The sequence below is a fragment of the Suncus etruscus genome, chromosome 12, assembly GCF_024139225.1.
Source record: "Suncus etruscus isolate mSunEtr1 chromosome 12, mSunEtr1.pri.cur, whole genome shotgun sequence".
NCBI classification, from domain to species: domain Eukaryota; kingdom Metazoa; phylum Chordata; class Mammalia; order Eulipotyphla; family Soricidae; genus Suncus; species Suncus etruscus.
In genome coordinates this window covers 8162659-8183104 of record NC_064859.1, presented here as the reverse complement: position 1 = coordinate 8183104, position 20446 = coordinate 8162659, and the positions used below count along the sequence as shown (strand labels likewise).

Here is a 20446-nt window from a genome sequence, read left to right as displayed (position 1 = left end):
TCCGCAACTGAACCTCATCAAGCTACCCAGCCAGCAAATCATTCCAGCCCTACTGCCCAGGATACATCCAAATGTCATGATCCTGTCAGCCCAGCAGAATCACAGCAAATTTGATGGTAAAGCTGCATAGCTCACCAAGCAAAGATAGCTCAAACAACAATACAGAAGCTCAACCAGCACCAACCAGGCCAGTAAATCCTTAAAGACTAATTTTGTGAGCTTTAACAACTATCACACATTGACTCTTACTAATCTAAGTTTTGATAAGTCCATTCGCCTTCGTGTGGTAACAAACAATATGAAGTAAGTTTGTGTCAGCAAGGGAGCAGGCAGACTATGGTGGTGGGTAGGAAACTGGGGACACTGATAGAGTGATGGTCACACTGATTGGAATAATCAATGCCTAAAACAGCTGTATTATGAACAACTTGGTAAATCATGGTGTTGTTGTAAAAAGAAAAAATTTAACTAAATAAAACGATTTCCCTGAGTGCACTAGTGGGTTCCATGGATTCTCAGGAGAGACAAAACCACCCAAAGAACCAGGCTCCCTCACATACTGGGAGATGAAGGCTCAAGCTCATCTACTCTGAAGATGGGCCCCCCACACATTGTGAAGAAGCCACAACTTTCTCACAAAATCTACACCCACTACCCTGCCTTATTCCCTCTTATCTAACAGAGCGAATCTAAAAACAGAATGACAAGTAGCCAGGCCATCAGCTCTATTCCAGGACACAGACAAAGCTCAAGGTTTCTCCTCATGTTCTGCTCACCACAAGATGGAGGCAACTCCCTTACCAAGAGCAAGGCTGAGTAAACTGGGTACCAACAGGATCAAGTCTATACAGGCCTGATCTTCTGTTCCTGTAAATGTCACCCAAAACCACAAGCTAGGGGCCAGAGAGATACACAGAGGTAGGGCATTTGCCTTGCGTGAGGCTGACCAGGATGGACCTGGGTTCAATTCCTGGCATCCCATATGATCCCCTGAGCTTGCCAGGAGTGATTTCTGAGCACAGAGCCAGGAAGAACCCCTAGGTGCCTCCGGGTATGCCCCCAAAAAACAAACCAAAACAACAAAAACAGAAAACAAAAAACACCCCACAAGCCAGGAGGTAGCTAGCAATGAAAGATCTTCCGTCCTTGCATAGCGGCAAGACTGGGTTTGCTTCCTAAGCTCAGCCGGCAGCAAGAGATTTGAAAGTAGCAGCTCAAGGTAATGGGAAGGAGGCTAAGTACCAGTGGCCAGGACCTCATAAGTCCAAAGGCAGAGGTTGTTTCTCAACATGCCTACAGAGGCACCTACACTATTTTTAAGTTTCTCCCCAAAGAACTAAAAAAGCATGGAACAGCTGATGTTACCAAGTAATGGAAATAACCATCAGCTGCAAACAGGGTGACAGGAGAAAAAACACCTATCATTTGTCTCAATGGATCATCCCATTCCACCTCACACTCAGACCCATTCTCAAAAAGCAATACCTCCCTCAGTCAGAGAGACAGTATGAGGCCCACCATGCTGACTCTGTATACAACCAACCCCAGTTCAATTCCTAGCTCCACCCCATGAAACATATTTCTGAGGTGGGCCCTCCGATACCTGTGTGACTTGAACCTGGCCAGGGCAGCTTCCCAATATGGCAGCATGATTCTCAAGACGAAAGTGGATTTCTTCATCACCTCTTCCAGGACCGAGAGCTGCTCATGAGTGACAGCTGCAGAATAGTGCATAGCTGAATGAGGCTGAAACACTTGTGTTGTTTTTTGGGGAACAGGTGAGAGCCAGGCTCTAAGAAATGGGGTTTGAAAGCACCTGTGAGTAGAAGCCAGAGACACAGGGTGCACTGACACACAGAAAGGGGATGTGGACACAGCACCTCTGCAAGGGACTTGGGACCAATGGCTCTGAGTGCTGCGTTCAGGCTTGAGGAACTGGGCTCTATTACAAAGTAGGATTATTCTCGGGTGTTGGAGAGATATGATGGCAAGGAGGGATTTGCCTGGTATATGGATGATCAGAGTTTGACCAAAGTATCCCATGTGGTCCCCAAGCCAGCCAAGAGTGATTCTGGAGTTCATAATCATTGAGAGTGGCCCAAAAACCAAAACAAAACACAAAATAACAAATGACAAGACAGAGGAAGCTTTGGCAGGCCAGAAGCCCATGATCATTCCGATGCATTGATGCAGGTGCACACTTGGTTAAAAGAGAAAAGGTGAGGGCCTGGAGAGATAGCACAGTGGCGTTTGTCTTGCAAGCAGCTGATCCAGGACCAAAGGTGGCTGGTTCGAATCCCGGTGTCCCATATGGTCCCCCGTGCCTGCCAGGAGCTATTTCTGAGCAGACAGCCAGGAGTAACCCCTGAGTATCGCCAGGTGTGGCCCAAAACCAAAAAAAAAAAAAAAAAAAAAAAAGAGAGAGAGAGAGAGAGAGAGAAAGGAGGGGCTGGAGTGGTGGCGCAAGCATAGGCATCTGCCTTGCCCGTACTAGCCGTGGTTCGATCCCTTGGCATCTCATATGGTCCTCCAAGCCAGTAGCGATTTCTGAGTGCATAGCCAGGATTAACCCCTGAGTGTCACCTGGTGTGGCCCAAAAAACAAAAGAGAGAGAGAGAGAGAGAGAGAGAGAGAGAGAGAGAGAGAGAGAGAGAGAGAGAGAGAGAGAAGATGAGAAGAGGGGTTGGAGTGATACACAGCAGGGAGGGCATTTGCCTTGCACACAGCTGACCCAGGTTCCACCCCCAATATCTCATATGGTCCTTTAAGTCTGCCAGATATGATTTCTGAGCAAAAAGCCTGCAGACATCTGGCCTCCAGTTTCCTCTTTGATTCTGGAGACCAGCTCTTGCCAGGTATGGGGTTTGGGGAGGCCCCATACCGGAGCCCTTCTCCCTGGCCTGGGGAGTGCTGGAAGGCTTGGCAGGCTTCCAGCCGTCCTTGTCTTTTTCCCCTGACTCCAGGCCTTCCCTGGGTGCCAGCTCAGATGGCCAAAAGTGGGTTCAGGTGGACTCTTAGTGGTCCTCAGGCTTCCCCCTACCTCTCCCTATACTAATGGAAATGCACTTTGGGAGGGCGAGCCGTTTTAGTACTGGTTTATGTTAGGACAGTCACTGGAATATTTTTCTCCTTGTTTTCCTATTGATAGTATTGTATGCATATATTTTATATATCCATAACATCCATCTTGTATTGTGACCTTGATACTGCCCTACAAATCTCATTTCTCATATTGTACTGCCTCAGTCCCAACCCTTATTTCCCCCTATCTTCTCAGTAGGTGCAGCTCATGACATGAAGCTCACCACATAGAGTGATGAGTGCAGTTAGAGAAATAACTACACTGAAAACTATCATAACAATGTGAATGAATGAGGGAAAAAGAAAGCCTGTCTCGAGTACAGATGTGGGTAGGGTGGGGATTAGATAGATCTGGGAAATTGGTGGTGGGAATCCTGCACTGGTGAAGGGGGGGTGTTCTTTACATGACTGTAATCATACAACTGCAATTATATTTGTAATCACGGTGTTTAAATAAAGATAATTTATAAAAAAAAAAAAAAGCCTGGGGGAAACCATTGAACACCACCAATATGCCCCCCCAACTCCAAAAGAAGGTGAGAAGAAAAGTACAGCTCTGCTGAGGTATCACTCATGGGGCAGTAAGTGAGACTCACACTCATTTTGTTGTAAAATCAGACCTGCTCTAATAAACAAAACATATACAACGATGAGCAGCCAGCAGCCAATTCTGAGCACCAGTACAGAGTGTGGAGTGTGGAGCCCTGTGGAGAAGGCACCATGCAAGGAGAAGGACAGTCACAGGCCCAGAAACCAACCCACAGAGACCCTTAGGGGACTTACCTGGGAAGACAGTGAGTTCATCCAGGTTGGTGAGAGCCACGGGGGGCCGGGAGTCCAGGATAAGCCCGGTGTGCTCAAGGTGCCCAAGCAGGAGCTGGCCCAGCCCCGCTGTCAACACCAGCAGCATTGAGCAGTACCTGGGGCCAGTCCAGATCAGAGTCAGTCAGGCAAGAAAGACTTGTAAACTCAAGCGGAGGTGGGGGGGTGGATTAGGAAAGATCCCCCCTACACCTGACAGAAGGGTAGTGCTGGGGGGGCAGGGTCTACGTCTAGGTCTGGAGACCACAAACTCTCACCACCAACAACCCCATTCTGTAGTCAGATTCCTTTCAACAGAAACTGTCCTCTTGGCTGTGAAGTCAGGAGAGAGGGCAGGGAGATGGAGAAAGAGAAGGACGGAGCGGAAGAGAAAGGGGAACTGAGGGAGAAGAGAGACGGAGGGAGTAGGAGAAAGAAGAAAAGGAAAGGAAGATAGAGGGAGATAAAAGGAAACAGAGAGGGAGGGGGAAGGAGAGAAGGAAAAGGGAGGGAGACAGAAAGAAGCAGAGGGAGAGAGAGGGAGAGGAAGGGAGACAATTTGGGAGAGAGAGGAACAGGAGGGGAAAGAGTGTGAAAGGGAGAGAAGATAGAGAGGGAGAGGGAGAGAAGGGGGAGGAAAGAGGGTGAAAGAGCCAGAGGGAGACAAGGGAGAGGAGAGAGGGGAAAGAGCTGAGAGAGAGATGGAGAGAGGAAGACTGAGAAAGGAAATAGAGAGGGGATGGAGAGAGGGGGACAGAGAGAGGAAGAGAGGGAGCTGAAGAAAGGGGGATGGAGATGGGAACTGAGACAGCCTCACCAACGCACCTGGGGGGGACTTCCTGAGGTGCTGCAAAGCCATGCCACAGGATGTTGCGCAAGTTGAGGCCATGGGGGGAGCCCATGAAAACACGAAGCGTGTCCATCTGAGCAGGGAATGGACAGACGGTGCCTTGAGGGGTGCTCGCTCTCTCCTCAGAGCCAGCAGTACCAATCATGGAGGTGACAGTTATGATCATAAGTCACGGGTACTGGTACACACCCCCACCCCACACCCTCAGATGCACCCACCATGAGATGAGAGGCACACCTGCTCACAGGACTTTCCCTGACAGGGAGGCGGAAAGGCCACAGAGAGGAAAAGCCAAAGAGCCCCAGGCCCAGCCACACGGACCAGATTGGATAACTGAAGGGCTACTGTGACCTGCTAGATCACTGTCATCCTTTGCTCCATGGGATAACATCTTCTCCACTCCCAGAGGGCTGTGGTCACGGGCCCACACCGTAAAGACAGGGGTCCATGCGAATGCTCTCCTCCTTCCTCCCTGCAGCTCCTCACCCTTCTCTTTCCAACCTGTATCTCCTTTCCCTTCTTCCCACAATCCTCTCCCTCCTCCTTCCTCCCTGTGGCCACTCTCCCTTTTCCACTTCAAAGCTATTGCCCTGCAGCTCTACTCCCTCCTCTCCTCTATCCTGTGGCTCCTTTCCTTATTCCCCTTCACTCCACAGCCACTCACCCTCCTCTCCTCCACCCTGTGGCTACATGTTCTCACCTATATCTGCCTCCCTCAGGGGCCTGACAGCTGAAACAGGACATGCCTGTCTGAGGAATCAGAAAGTTTCCAGGTCATCTCTGCATTAGTCCTTTATGAGAGACCCCCAGCAGGTCCCCACTCAGATGCTCTAACACTGTCCATTCACAGCACAGCTTACTGCCTACACTATGAAGAGGGAGAGGAGAGGTGTGTGTTTGGTAGAAGAAATACAATTCTGCAAGGGGATGGGAAAGGACAGTATCAATGAACCACTGACACTAATGTGAGAATGGCTTCTGAGGAGCAGTAGCAGAGTTGGTGGAACTTTCTGTACTGCGCCCAAGCTGCTGGTGTGAGGGCCCCAGCTTACCACAGGCTTCCCAAATACTTGAGTGAGCTCCTGGGATGCGAGCAGGTCTCGTAAAAGGAAGGGGCATTTCTTCCCACTGAGCAAAAATACCTGAAATCAAACAAAAGTGTACAAGTACATCACTTGTGAGGGCTTTGGTAGGTTTTGTGTTTGTTTTTACTGGGGTAGGGAGTTGTCTAGGTTTTGTTTCAAGGCCATAACCAGCTGTGCTCACAGATCATTCCTGGTAGGTCTCAGGGAATTCAACCTGGGAGGGGTGTGCACAAGGCAAGCACCTCCCCTCCTCCCATACTCCTTCTCTAGTCTCAATCAATTGATGTTATAGATAAAAATTACCTCAAAGCAATAGTTTGATCAAATATGAAGATACATACTGGGGGCCAGAGAGATAACACAGCAGTAGGGTGTTTGTCTTGCATGCAATCTCCAGCATCCCATATGGTAACTTGAGCCTGCCAGGGGCAATTTCTGAGTGCAGAGCCAAGAGTAACCCGAGCGTCACCAGGTGTGGTCCCCCAAAAACCAAAAACAACAAAAAAATGACGGTACATACTAAAGATACTGGCGTTTTGATTTCACAACTATTCAAAAAGGAAAACATTCAAAAATGTGCCAAATTACCTTATGTTAGAGAAAAATCGTCATTAAGACCAAGAGGGTGGGACTGAAGCATTAGTGCAGCAGTAGGGTGTTTGCCTTGCATGTGGTGACCCAGGGCGGACCTTGGTTTGATCCCCCTTGTCCCATATGGTCCCCCAAGCAGGAGCGATTTCTGAACGCATAACCAGGAATAACCCCTGAGAGTCGCCGGGTGTGGCCCAACACCCCCCCCCCCCAAAAAAAAAAAAAAAAAACCCAAGAGAGTGAGGGCAGATGTGTCTGTTCACCCGGACCTGTCCAATGCTCAGATGAGCAAGTCCTGGATTTCCACCCCAGCATGAGGCCAGCTTGGGGACCTGTACTTACATGGCCCAGGGCACGTTCCAGGACTGAGGTGAGCTTCAGCAGGCTGAGACAAACAGCAGCAGGGTGCAGACTGCCCAAGGCATCGAATGCTTCAGCGAACAGCTGTAGAAGAAGAGGCATGTTTACGCTTGTGCTGTGACACACACCTCTCTAGGAAGCAACACTGATACTTAAGTTAAACCTCTAGAAAGATCTCAACTGGCAATTTTGGGGGTCTAGGACATGGAGGGGCTCCCAGTGGTGCTCAGGAGGCTCAGAGGTCCCTTTTGACAATTCCTGGACAACTTAACTAAGGATCCAATGTGAGGGACTGAGGATACAAGGCTGCTTGGTGACTGCAGTTCTAGGGGACACCAAAATCACCCCAGAGGTGCTAGGGATCTCCAGGGCTATACCTGGCAACATTTGAGGGACCCTGTGGTGGCAGGGCCTAACCAGCTCAGCCACAGGCAAGACATGCACTTTAAGAGCCAGACAGTAGTTTGGTTTGTACATGGCCGACCTGTGTTCAGTCCCTAGCATCCCACATAGTCCCAGGTTCACTGATTGCTGAGTGCAGACCCAGGAGTAACACCTGAGCACTGCCAGGCAAGACCTAAACATCAAAAACAAACAAACAAAAACCCCATGTACTTTGACTGTGGTACTTTCTCTCCAACCCCAAATGGTATGTCTTAATAATGTCTTTGGTACGAGTAAACATTCTCCTTTCTTTGTTTTGTTGGTTTTTTGGGGGGGAATCACACCTGGTGGTGCTACTCCTGGCTCTGCACTCAAAAATTGCTCCTGGCAGGCTCGGGGTACCATATGAAATGCCGGGATTTGAACCACCATCCATCCTGAATCAGCTGCGTGCAAGGTAAACACTCTTCCACTGTGCTATCTCTTTGGCACCACAAGTAAACATTTTCTATGTAATATAAACAGAGTATCTTTTTAAAAATCAGGGAAAATATTTTAAATTCTAAGGATTTTGGGGACGTTTTTGTTTACTAAAATAATACAATAGACATAACTTAAACTGAAAAAGAAATCCTAGTTTAAATCTTATTTCCCATTTTGGAGAGGGAGATGACAACTTTTTTTTTTTTTTTTTTGTAGAGAACGCTCAGGGTCATTTCTGTGCTTAGGGTTCATTCTTCTTCTTAATATTTTTTTTTTTTTTTTTTTGGTTTTTCGGGCCACACCCGTTTGATGCTCAGGGGTTACTCCTGGCTATGTGCTCAGAAATTGCCCCTGGCTTGGGGGGACCATATGGGACGCCGGGGGATCGAACTGCAGACCTTCTTTGGCTAGCGCTTGCAAGGCAGACACCTTACCTCTAGCACGACCTCTCCGGCCCCTAGGGTTCATTCTTGGCAGTGCTGGGGATCCAATCAGGCTCAATTGCTTACAAGGTAGCTTTAACCCTTGAGTTTAACCTCAACCCCATTTCCCATGTCATTGCATCGTGGTTCTTAAAACTAACATGAGGCAGATAAATGACACTGAGAAGAACAACTCCAAGGCAGAGGCCTAGCAGAGCTGAGGCCAAGATGAAAACATCCACAGCAGGGTATGAGCTGGTCTGAGCCCTCCCAAAGAACCAAGAGAGGAGCTGGGGGCTACCCTACCACTATGTTCTCGCTTTCTGATCTGCTGCCTGCTGGCCCAAAGAACCCTCCCACTTCTTCCCAACTATCCATTCGCCATTTCTCAGGACCAGGACTGTGCTGAAGCACCACCAGATCCTCAGCCCTGAGTGCATCCTCCATCTTCCTCCAAGCCTGGGTCACGTTCTCAGCTCAAGTCTGGGCCCCTGTGGAATGGCTCCAGACTGCCTGGCACAGTTCAGGCTATCTGCATTGGCCAACGCTGAGGCAGTGGAGGGGACCCCATCAGAAAGCAAGTAAAGAGAGGCCTCTCGGTAGACTCTGAAAATCTTCATGGTTAAGGTAGTTAAAGGCCATACCTCTGGCAGACGTGTCCACTGGAACCAGGGTACAAACTGCACTTCGAACTGTGCCTTGGTCAGTGATGACAAGTGCAAATGGACAGCCTCACTCATGGGGCCCAACTGCATCACACTGGCCCGGTAATCCAGACTCTGATCTTATAGGGGAAAAAAACACATCTCAGAATTGCCACTCAGACCTTGTGATAAAAAGCACCTAAGTCATTCAAGAAAGAGAACCCACACGATTTTTGTGACTTAACTCAGAATAAATGTCTTCATTTATAAGATGATTTACATGACTTCATTTATAAGACGATTTACATACAACTTACCTCATGACCAAAGATAAACACACTATCCATACAGATGGGAAATCACAGAAAGATCAAACAAAAGAACAAATATTGTATTCAATTATTTTTAACTTATTATTATTTAATTTATTAAATATTTTTAACTTAATGCCATGCTGAGATTTCCAGTATTATTTAAAATATTACCCATTTAAAAAACATTTGCTAAGTTTGGGATTGAACATTCTCATATTTACCTTTAGAAACAAGAACCATCACCCACAAGTGCTCCCTTCCTCTAATGCCTCTACTGTCACCTCTTAAGGTGACAGTATGTATATTCTGAGGGTTTGTGTGCACACTGGAAATGGCCGCTTCTATTCTGCCCCTTAGCAATCCAGACTTCTCTGCAGAGTAGCCAAACCAAAGAACAAGTAGGCATTTGTTCAATTCCCAGCTCCTCATATAGTCCTTCCAGCATAGCCAGAAGTGATTCCTTGAGGGCAGAACCAGGAATAACCCCTGAGCATTTTTGAATGTGTCCCCCAAACAAAATAAAACTACTCGGCAGAGAAAGACAGCTGTCTCACTAACAACACATATGCCCCATCTGTATTTCCCACAGCAGACATGACCCATCTCAACTGCAAGCTGGTCACGTCCCATGTTCTTCTTTCCAGCCATCACAAACACTCCAGAGAAGAACCTGTAGAGGCATGAGCTGCTGACCTGGGCCAGGATCATCTGTTCCTGGACAATCTTGCTGTCTCGTTCTTCTGCCTACTCACCAGAGCCTGGATAATCTCCGAGGCTCACTCTCCTACCTGCTCACTCATGCCTGGATAAGCTCATGTGCTCTGTCTCCTATATGCTCACATGTGCATAGATAATCTCACATGCTTGGTCTCCCGCCTGCTTCTGTGTGGCTGGATAACCTCACATGTTCAATCTCCTGCAACCTCACCTATGCCTGGATAACCTCACTTGTGCATTCCCCCACCTTCTCCCTTATGCCTGGATAACCTCATGTGCGAAGTCTCCTACCTGCTTGTCGGTGCCTGGATAACCTTACATGCTCAATTTCCTACCTGTTCATACAGGCCTGGATAATCTCACAGGATAATCTCCTGCCTGCTCATATGGCTCTGGGTAACCTCATGTGGTCCATCTCCTATATGTGCCTAGATAAGCTCACATGCTCAGTCTCCTATCTGCTCATCCATGCCTGGATAATCTCACATCTTCACTCTCCTGCTACCTCACCTATGTGTGGATAATCTCACATGCTTGGTCTCCTACCTGCTCACCTGTGTCTGGATAACTTCATATGCTCAGTTGACAAAACCATTTGCCTAATTCATCGGCAAACTGTCTGTTGGTACAGAGGCTTGTTAAGGAAAATGAGGTCCAGGATCATTGACAAAGCACCTTACATTTGAAAATGCAGGACTATCAGAATATATTAAGACCTATAAGGGAGAGAGAAGACTTCCTCAAGGTGTGATGGAATGTTGGTTCCATTCCCCACCAGGCATGAGTAAATGCCCTCAGTCTAGAAACAAGCTAGCAGACCAGGATACCAATGGAAAGAATGTAGAGCCCCACCCAATTATGCTTTCTCAAGGTCACCACTGGACCTTGCCCTACATGCAGCAGAGGCAATCATAGGGCAAGAGATTGCCGATTTGCCTACATAGCGAGAGGACAGCCCCAGACCTCTTAAATATGGGGTAGATGTTTTAATTGTGGCAATTTTGGTCTCTACTGGAGGGACTGCAAGGTCTTCTTGACTCCCACCTTCTGAAGACTGTCACCTGGACCATGCCCATGATGCAATAATGGAGGGAATCACTGGGCAAGAGATTGCCCTACTAATGTTCAGCAAATGTTGGGAAACTGGGCAAGGGGCTTACTCCAAGCTCCAAAAAATCTGGGGCAACATCATATAGTCCTGACCTGTAAACTTGTTACAGCCTGCCACTGCTGGAAGTGCTGCCCTAGACTACCTTGCCTAAATAATATAACCCTGACTCCAGCACAGTGCCCGTATAAACTATGCTCAGGAGTAAAGGGACTGATACCACCAGGCACAGTAGGTCTGCTGTTGAGTAGAAGCAGCCCAACAATAAAGGGCATCAATGTTCACGTAGGGATTAAGACCCCTGAAGAGAACTGATTGTAATAATGATGGTGCCTATAATATGGACTTTTAAAAAGGGTGAGAGAATATTACAACTCCTGTAGCTAATCACTTTAAACATACATTCAGTTTTAACATCCAGAGCACATACCCTGCTTTCCCTACTCCCTTTACTCTTACTTCCCTAAACACAGAAGCACACACCTTGTTGTCATCCCCTTACCTCCTACCCATTACTGACAGAGTCTACACTTTACTTTCCACCTTACTCTCCCTTTTCTCACCTAAAAAAAATGGCGCTCACTCTCCTAAAGAGATACTTCTTTGTGAGTGCTCTACTTGCCTGAGATGCAACCTCACCAGCAACATCTACATCCAGCGACTCTGATCTCATCAGCAATTCTGACTTAAAATATTGCCCATGTAATTTATAATGAAAACATTAGGAAATCTTAACGGGAAGGACGTAGATCTAAATCAACAAAATACTGATACATACCGTATTTTCCGGCGTATGAGATGACCCCCTAATTTTGCAGTTAAAACATAGGTTTAGGCCTATATTCGCTGTTATCAGACAGAACGTTCCTGTGCTGCATGTGCTACATGTGTTCCTGTGCTCATGTACCACAGTGAACCAATACAACAAGCAAAGGTTCAAAGATTCTACTGTCATAGACTTCCTCTCTGACTCTGGCCAATCTGAGCAGGCTTTTGACAGTGTAGATTCGGGTCCAGAACATTGTCTAATTTGCATGCATAAAAAGCCTGCTTGGATTGGCTGAGTCAGAGAGGCGGTCCGAGCAGCCTTGCAGTGATTGGTGCAGGATTGAGTTGAAAAATTCGTTTTGTGGCAATATTCAGACAATTTTCGTTTAGCGGCATATTGTTTTTTGTTTTTTTGTTTTTTTTTTTGTGGTTTTTGGGTCACACCCGGCAGTGCTCAGGGGTTATTCCTGGCTCCAGGCTCAGAAATTGCTCCTGGCAGGCATGGGGGACCATATGGGGCACCGGGATTCGAACCGATGACCTCCTGCATGAAAGGCAAACGCCTTACCTCCATGCTATCTCTCCGGCCCCTTAGCGACATATTGAAACATTTTTCAGGATATACTCGGCATATAAGACAACCCCAGATTTTCGGTTGACTTTTTTTTTGTTTCAAAAGTCATCTTATATGCCAGAAAATACGGTATATGGTGAGTTAGTCATTCCCTGAGGTGAAACAGTCGACTGAAGTCTGTGTACAGAAGAAGGAATGAGGGCCACAGCTATAGCACAGTGGTAGGGCATTTGCCTTGCATGTGGAGACCCGGGACAGACCAGGGTTCGATCTCTGGCATCCTATATGATCCTCCAAGCCTGCCAGACACAATTTCTGAGAGCAGAGCCAGGACTATCCTGAGTGCCATTGGGTATGGCTCAAAAACAATAAATAAATAATAAATAAAAATCGAGAAGGAATGGAGAATACAAATCGTTTACGGCCATCTGGATGAATGGGGATATTATAGAAAGTCTTTGATGTCAATCACCATCAGATGCCAATTTCAAGGAACTGTTACAGGAGAAGAAAGGCCAGGTTGAGGGTTCCCACTGGAATCATTGTGTCATTAACATTATGCACATCCTTCCCGTGCAAGATTTCCAATGCTTATATTATAAACTACATGGACAATATTTTAATAGCTTGTTCAAATGAGAGGGAACTTCAAAGTGCATATAAAGATGTTATGACAAATTTGCCAGCAGCTGGATTATAAGTAGCAACAGAAAAAATCCAAATGATGCTACCATATGAATACCTGGCTTATATTCTCAAATGCACAACAATATGTCCTCAAAAAATTTCAATCTACTAGAAAGATCTTAAAACACTCAATGTCTTTCAAAAGTTGCTGGATGATGTTAATTGGGTCCATCCCTCTCTTGGTAGCCCAAATTCAGAACTAATGAATTCCTTACCTTAGAAGGTGACTCTGCCCCAAACTCGAAAGGAATTGGGACTTTTTTATGGACCACCTCCAGAAGTCCTATCTTACTCACTTTTCCCCTGAAGAGAAGGTACGGCTTTTACTACTTGCAACACCCAAATCACCAACAACTGTCAATGTTCAATTATCAAGACCTCTGGAATGGATATATCTTCATAACAAACAACAGTGCACAATCATATCATACTTAGAACTAATAGCTAATTTAATTATTATTATATTATCATTATTATTATTATTATTTTGGTTTTTGGACCATATCAGGTTACACTCAGTAGCTACTCCTGGCTATGTACTCAGAAATCGCTCCTTGCTTGGGGGACCATATGGGACACCAGGGAATCAAACCAGGGTCCATCCTAAGTTAGTGTGTGCAAGGTAAACGCCCTACCATTTGTGCCATCACGTCAGCCCCCTAAATTAATTATTAAATGGAAGTTGTGAACTTACTTTATTGGGATATGATCCTGATATCATAGTCCTGCTAATACTCCAAAATGAAATTGAATCAATATTTCCACTCAGTGAAATTAGCAAAGAGCTTTGGTTGACTTCTCATGGGAACTTTCCTCACACTATCCAGCAGAGAAAAAAGTGGGACTTTTTTTTTTAGAAAAACACCTTTTTTTTTTTTTTTTTTGGTTTTTGGGCCACACCCAGCAATGCTCAGGGGTTACTCCTGGCTGTCTGTTCAGAAATAGCTCCTGGCAGGCACAGGGGACCATATGGGACATCGGGATTTGAACCAACCACCTTTGGTCCTGGATCGGCTGCTTGCAAGGCAAACACCTCTGTGCTATCTCTCCGGGCCCAGAAAAACACCTTTTATAATTTCTTCCATCATTCACACCTCTCCTATTCCAGATGTACCTGTATTTTATATGATAGATCATCCTCAGGGAAAGGTGGAATCATTGGTCCATCATTGTGGTCCCTGACCACAGCAGTATGCACCAATTAAAACTCTGCACACGGCCAACCCTGGATGGGCCCTCATTCGATTCCCATCATCCCATAAGGTCCTCTAAGCCTGCCAAGAGCAATTTCTGAGTGCAAAGCCAGGAGTAACCCCTGAGCGCTGCCGGGTGTGACCCCAAACCCCCCCCAAAAACTTGCTACCTTAATTTACCTATTATCACATGTGCCAGATCCTTGTAATAATGCAGAGTGACTCTGCATACATAATTGGCCTCTTCCCGGAAATGTTACTGTCTATAAATGTTCACAAACCTGTGGTACATCTACTTCAACAACTGAAAGCCATGTTATAAAAGCATTAGATCATACACATAAGATCTCATTCTGGTCCCTAGTCCGATGACTCTAGGAAATAAATTAGCTGATCACTTGGCAATGCCAATATTTACATCACTGGTGGAAGAACATCATGGTCTACACACAAATGCCTATTGCCTCCATGTACAATATCACATTCCACTAAAACAAACCAGACATATTATTCAGAGATGTTCAGTCTGTGCTCCTCTGCAGTGCAAACCTCATGTGGCAAGAGCTAACCCTTATGGTATCAGAACAGGCAAACTAAGGCAAATGGATGTGACTCATGTTAATATATTCCCAAACAAACCATATCTGCACATGGTTATTGACATATATTTTCACTTCATATGGGCAGTCCCTAAGCCATCAGATAGAGCTAAAGCAGTTTGTTCCTTTCTATTGCAATGCTTTTCAGTTATGGGAATTCCTATTATAATCAAGATGGATAATAGACCAACAGATACCAGCAAAATTTTCCAAGCCTTTTGTAATGAGTGGCAGATAAAGCACATAATGGGGATTCCATACAATCCACAAGGACAGGCAACAGGACACAAAAATCTCAATTAATAAAAAAATAAAGAACATTGACTTTCTATCAATATCATTTTCTCTAAACTTTCTAAGTCTACCACAAGGAGAATCACACAGCTACTGAAAAACATTTCCAGGAAGACCTAAGAACCCAAAGAACAATGAACTCACCTGCTTGGCTGAAAATTGACATGGTCTGGGTTGCAGAAAACCAGGAAGAGAATACACTTACATATCTACAAAAGACACTCACAAAAAGTAGCTATGGATTCCACTGCTTAATATAAGGACTCATCAAATTTAAACCCTAGAAAGACTTTAGACTTTCCATTGTTTTAAAAGACTATGAAAAATTTTCTTTTCTTCAAGCAGCTTATGCTTTATGCTTATTAATAAGCTTTAAGCTTATTAAGAAATTTAAATAGTTACTTGTTTAATTTTATTTTACTTTTTTGAACAAGTAAGATCCCAGTTAGCTGTTATTTTTATCAGTTAATGGTAAAGAACAAATACTCTGGCGTTACAAAGCCCCTATGTCAGCAGAAAGTAGTAAAAGAAAAACACGTAATCCCTATTCACTGACAACAGAGTTTACATTTCAACATAGTTATAGGTTTAGAATGTATTTTTGTAAAAGTTTAATAATTTCCCATTTTTGTAAATAGTTTTTTTTTGGGGGACACACCCTGTGGCGCTCAGGGGTTACTCCTAGCTATGCACTCAGAAATTGCTTCTGGCTCAAGGGACCATATGGGATGCTGGGGAATCAAACCAAGGTCCGTCCAGGACCAGCTGCGTGCAAGGCAAATGCCCTACTGCTGCTGTAAATAGGTATTTTTTTTTTCAAATTTACTCTTTTTCAGATAGTTCTCATACCCACAATCAACTCAGAAATAGAAATCTAATAGGTAAATAAATGCTTGTTGATATCCTGCATTTACTAAACAAAGTTGCCATTTCCTTTCTATTCCATTGACAACTTAGTGAAAAAGCCTCCCTGGAGTGAAAAAACTTAAAGCATGACCTGCAAAGGGATCCTGAAATCTGCTAGTTCCTGATTCTCCTGGGCAGATCTGATGACATCATCATCAGATAGAAACTATGGAAAACCAGCCATCTGATTGTTCTGCATAGATCTGAAGACATCATCAAAATGCAGCCCTTTGGATCTGACCTACCTCAAACTACCTGCCCTAAAAACCCTTGAATACAAAAGGAAAGGGGAGATCATACTCTTTACTACTCCAGCAGAAGTCCAGTACCAGCTATAAAAGGGGCCCACCCTTTTAAGAAAGTCCTTACTCATAAAAGCTCCCTCCACCGGTGAAGTGGAGTGGAGAGTCATTGTGGAGTGTGTGGCAGTTTGAAGAGGCAGTTGGAGCAGTAGTCTGACTAAACTGTTTCTACTCTTGGCTACAACTTTTCTCCCTGATTCCGATCTCTTGAACTGGTTACCCTTTACTTTGAACACTTGCTTCCCCATTACCTGATCCTCAATCTGACCTCACCCTGGTCCCAAATCTAGCTTTCTCTCCCTCTCCCTGTGCAGTGGTTTGTCATAGGCCCCTGGGCTTCATTATTAAAAAGGCTTGAAGTGGGGCCGGAGAGATAGCATGGAGATAGGGCATTTGCCTTGCCTGCAGTAGGACGGTTCGAATCCCGGCATCCCATATGGTCCCCCAAGCCTGCCAGGAGCAATTTCTGAGCGTAGAGACAAAAAAAAAAAAAAAAAAGGCTTGAAGTGTTTTGGCAGTGTGGGCCCACCTCCGGCAGCTTTACTCTCTGGTACTTGGTCTCCTGCCTTCTCATATGTGCTTGGATAACCTCACATGCTTGCTCTCCATTCTGTCTGTATAATCTCACATGCTCACTCTCTTTACCTACTCATCCATGCCTGGATAACCTCGCATGCTCACTTTCCTACCTGCATGCCTGCTGATTGGTCTTTTTTTTTCATTTTTATTTTTTTGGGTCACACCCGGTGGTGCTCAGGGGTTACTCCTGGCACTGTGCTCAGCAATTGCTCCTGGCAGGCTCAGGGGACTATATAGAATGTCGAGGATCAAACTTGGGTCTGTCCTGGGTCGGCTGCGTTCAAGGCAAACACCCTGCCACCATGCTATCGCTCGGGCCCTTGCTGATGGGTCTTAATCCATGCACATGGACTGCTGAGTCAGAACATACTCATTTGTCACTCTTACAACTATCTTAAAGTTTCTCAAACCAATGCTCCACTTGAAAAGTGTACCAGAAAAGGGGCCAGAGCGATAGCACAGCAGTAGGGCATTTGCCTTTCACATGTCTGATCCAGGACGGACCTCAGATTGATCCCCCCGTGTCCCATATGGTACCCCTAGCCAGGAGCAATTTCAGAGTGCATAGCCAGGAGTAACCCCTGAGCGTCACCAGATGTGGCCCCAAAACAAATAAATGACAAAAAGAAGTGTACCAGAATGCTGAGAAGTCACTTCCAACAACTGCAATAGACCTGGCTTTTTAAACCCTTTTCATAACTTCTGTTTTCTACTTTTTTCACCTGCAATTTCATCAGCCTCAGCCCCCCAACCTCCTCACATCTTCTTCTCTCCTCCCCAATGTGGTTCTCTCTTCTTAACTCCGCAGGCTCAACTCTGCCCTTTGCTCTATTCTCCAGGGTCAGGCCTATGTGAGAACATCCTCAAACTAGAAGCAGCAATGGCCATTTTCCAAAAGGAAAGTCATTTCCCATAGAACAGCACTGAGATATAAAGAAAATTCACACCTAATTCTGAGAAGACCAAACAGTCTGTGATGGTGTTCCAGCACACACCACCACCTTCCATAATGATGCTGCTGATGGCACATTTTTCTCTCACTTCCAGCCCAGCTTTACAGATCATATCATACACAGAAGGGGAGAGGCAGGTGGTAACATCATCTTCTAACATCTGAAACAAAAACCAAAGATATTGATTAACAGAAACGAGCACAGTGTTTATGTATTTAGTCTGGAAACTCTATACCAGTGATCCTCAAACTTTTTAAACAGGGGGACAGTTCACTGTCCCTCAGATCATTGGAGGGCCAAACTATAGTAAAAACAAAAACTATGAACAAATTCTATGCACACTGCATTCATTTTATTTTATTTTGAAGTGAAGAAACAAAATGGGAACAAATACAATATGTGGCCCATGGGCTTAAGGACCACTGCATACTACTTAAGTGCAGTTTACTCAGGCAAAGCAAGGGTTAACATACTTTTTGGATATTAAGAGAACTTTTTGATGAAAACACTGATTTTGTACTAAGAAACTTAAATGTGGGGCTGGAGCAATAGCAACAGTGGGTAGGGCATTTGCCATGCATGCACCTGGCCTGGGTTCAATCCCCAGCATCCCATATGACCCCTGAGCCTGCCAGGAGTGTTTTCTGAGAACAGAACCAGTAGTAATTTCTGAACGCCACCAGATGTGGCCCATAAGGGAAAAAAAAAAAACAAAACCTTAAATACTTTCAATGACCTTTAAAATTCTTTTTTAGATGATTAGTGTTGGTTTTTGGGGGAGGAGGAGCATACCTGGCAGCGCTCAGGGGTTACTAATGATGGTGCGTGGGGAACTATATGGGATGCCAGGGATTGAACTTGGGTCAGCCATGTGTAAAGCAAATGTCCTACCCCCTACTATCGCTCCGGACTCTGTATGTTCAGATTTTTTTTTTTTTTTTTTTTTTGCTTTTTGGGCCACACCTGGTGATGCTCAGGGGTTACTCCTGGCTATGTACTCAGAAATCGCTCCTGGCTTGAGGGGACATATGGGATGCCGGGGGAATCAAACCACGGTCCATCCTAGATTGGTGCGTGCAAGGCAAATGCCCTACTGCTTGCACCACAGCTCTGGCCCTTTAATGTTCAGATTTTAAATGAGTTTCTTAGTTATTCTATTGAAAACACAAGTCTTAGGGTTGCATGTACCACTGGAATAAGCACTGTTTCTTCCAGTAAGCGTTGGTCTCCAGTTCTCAAAACCTGAAGTTCTGCTTGCTGGAGAAGAGGAAGCATGAAACCAAGCATAAAGAGCCAGCACAAAAGTAACAACTTACCTCTGCACCCAGTATGGTATGCAAAGTACTGAGCACCACAGAACACAACCTGCAGCCATGGCATGGGCCTCCCCTCCTGAACAGTCCCTGACAAGCACCTAACTACAGGCATGCTTAGGTCCCCCAACCTGTTGGCCTGTTCCCTTTTCTGGAAGCTTTATTCAGAGTCCTGTTGCCAACCATACCTCAGCTAAAGTATGGGGCTCACTTCCTACTATGTCAGGACACCACAGGATATTGCAGACAGACCAAGAGATACTCAGGTCTTGCAGCTTGGCTCCACACCTCTGAGCAATTACATCTGGATCTAGATGCTTGCACCAAAGCCCACTCACACTAAAAAAAAACTTGCTCCAAATGTCTGACATCCTAAGAGAGTGCTTTTGAATGTAGATTCTCCCCATTAACCCTATTGTCCCTCAGGCTTCAAGCAACAGAGGCCTGAAGCACAGAACCAGGTTTTATGCAGTTTCATCACCAAAATGTAAGCAGAGCCTGATCACAAAACAAATGAACAGTATTTAACTAAATGGGCTCCTCTACCCTGAGCTGAAACTTACTTCAAGTCTTCCTCAACCTCCAGTTCTTGGGAACAATTGTATCTTATCCACAGAAAATACATGGATTGGGGGTTAAGGTAAAACTTTGTACAAGAAAATCCTCCAGTGTTTAGGAACAAAATCCAACTGGACAGTAGACAGTACAGCTTGCCTTGCAAGCTGATGACCCAGGATTCCATCACCCAAGTCCACAAGGAATAACACTAGCACTGCTGAGTTTGCCCCCACCCCCAAATCTAACTCCAAACCAACAGAATGTTAGACGAGGCAATTCTTTCACTACTCCACTGCATGATACTTTGCATTCATTTGAACATGCCCTTCTTCCTTCTTGATCAGAAACTTGGGTGCGCACACCATCCTCCAGTTCTGAAATGTCCTGGTCCACAGCGGGCCAGCAGGGGGGTAATCCAGACACTGTTCTTTGGCGCTAAAGCCGTGCATCAATCTTTAGGCTAGTTCTACTTTTTACCTTGAAACACGGATCTTTCCCAGCCTTTTGAAGGAAACACAGTGGAAGCAACGCCTGTTAGAGTTGTGGTCATTAGAGGAGATGGATATTTGGCGATCGAGAACAAGTAGCTATTGCTAATGCTCAGTGTCGAAGCGGAAGGGGGCAAAGTGTGGGGTTTTTTTGTTTGTTTGTTTGATTTAGTTCAAACCCAGAGTCCCATCTTGGGTTGGGCTCAGCGGTAGGGCGGTTGCCTCGCACGCGGCCGACCTGGGGCGGCCCAGGTTCGATTCCCGGCACCCCAGAAGGTCCCCGAGCGCGCCGGGTGTGGCCCCCAAACAGAACCCCATGTCACACACAGTCCAGGAGACAGTCCCAGCCCCAGCCAAGATTCTGCATCGCGCTGCTGCCGGAGAGAAGAGAG

General features: G+C 45.7%; 1 protein-coding gene across 1 annotated transcript in view; it reads right to left on the bottom strand.

Annotated features, from left to right (window-relative positions):
* Positions 1-20446, bottom strand: part of ERMARD (ER membrane associated RNA degradation) — a 33178-nt gene that overhangs the window by 12367 nt on the left and 365 nt on the right. The window contains exons 2-10 of the mRNA XM_049785024.1: positions 20044-20097; positions 19887-19950; positions 17690-17924; positions 8702-8841; positions 6751-6852; positions 5785-5874; positions 4708-4805; positions 3865-4001; positions 1604-1718 (exon numbers count right to left, since the gene is read on the bottom strand). Coding sequence (XP_049640981.1) covers positions 1604-1718; positions 3865-4001; positions 4708-4805; positions 5785-5874; positions 6751-6852; positions 8702-8841; positions 17690-17924; positions 19887-19950; positions 20044-20097 — 1035 coding nt within the window. The remainder of the gene's footprint in view (positions 1-1603; positions 1719-3864; positions 4002-4707; positions 4806-5784; positions 5875-6750; positions 6853-8701; positions 8842-17689; positions 17925-19886; positions 19951-20043; positions 20098-20446) is intronic.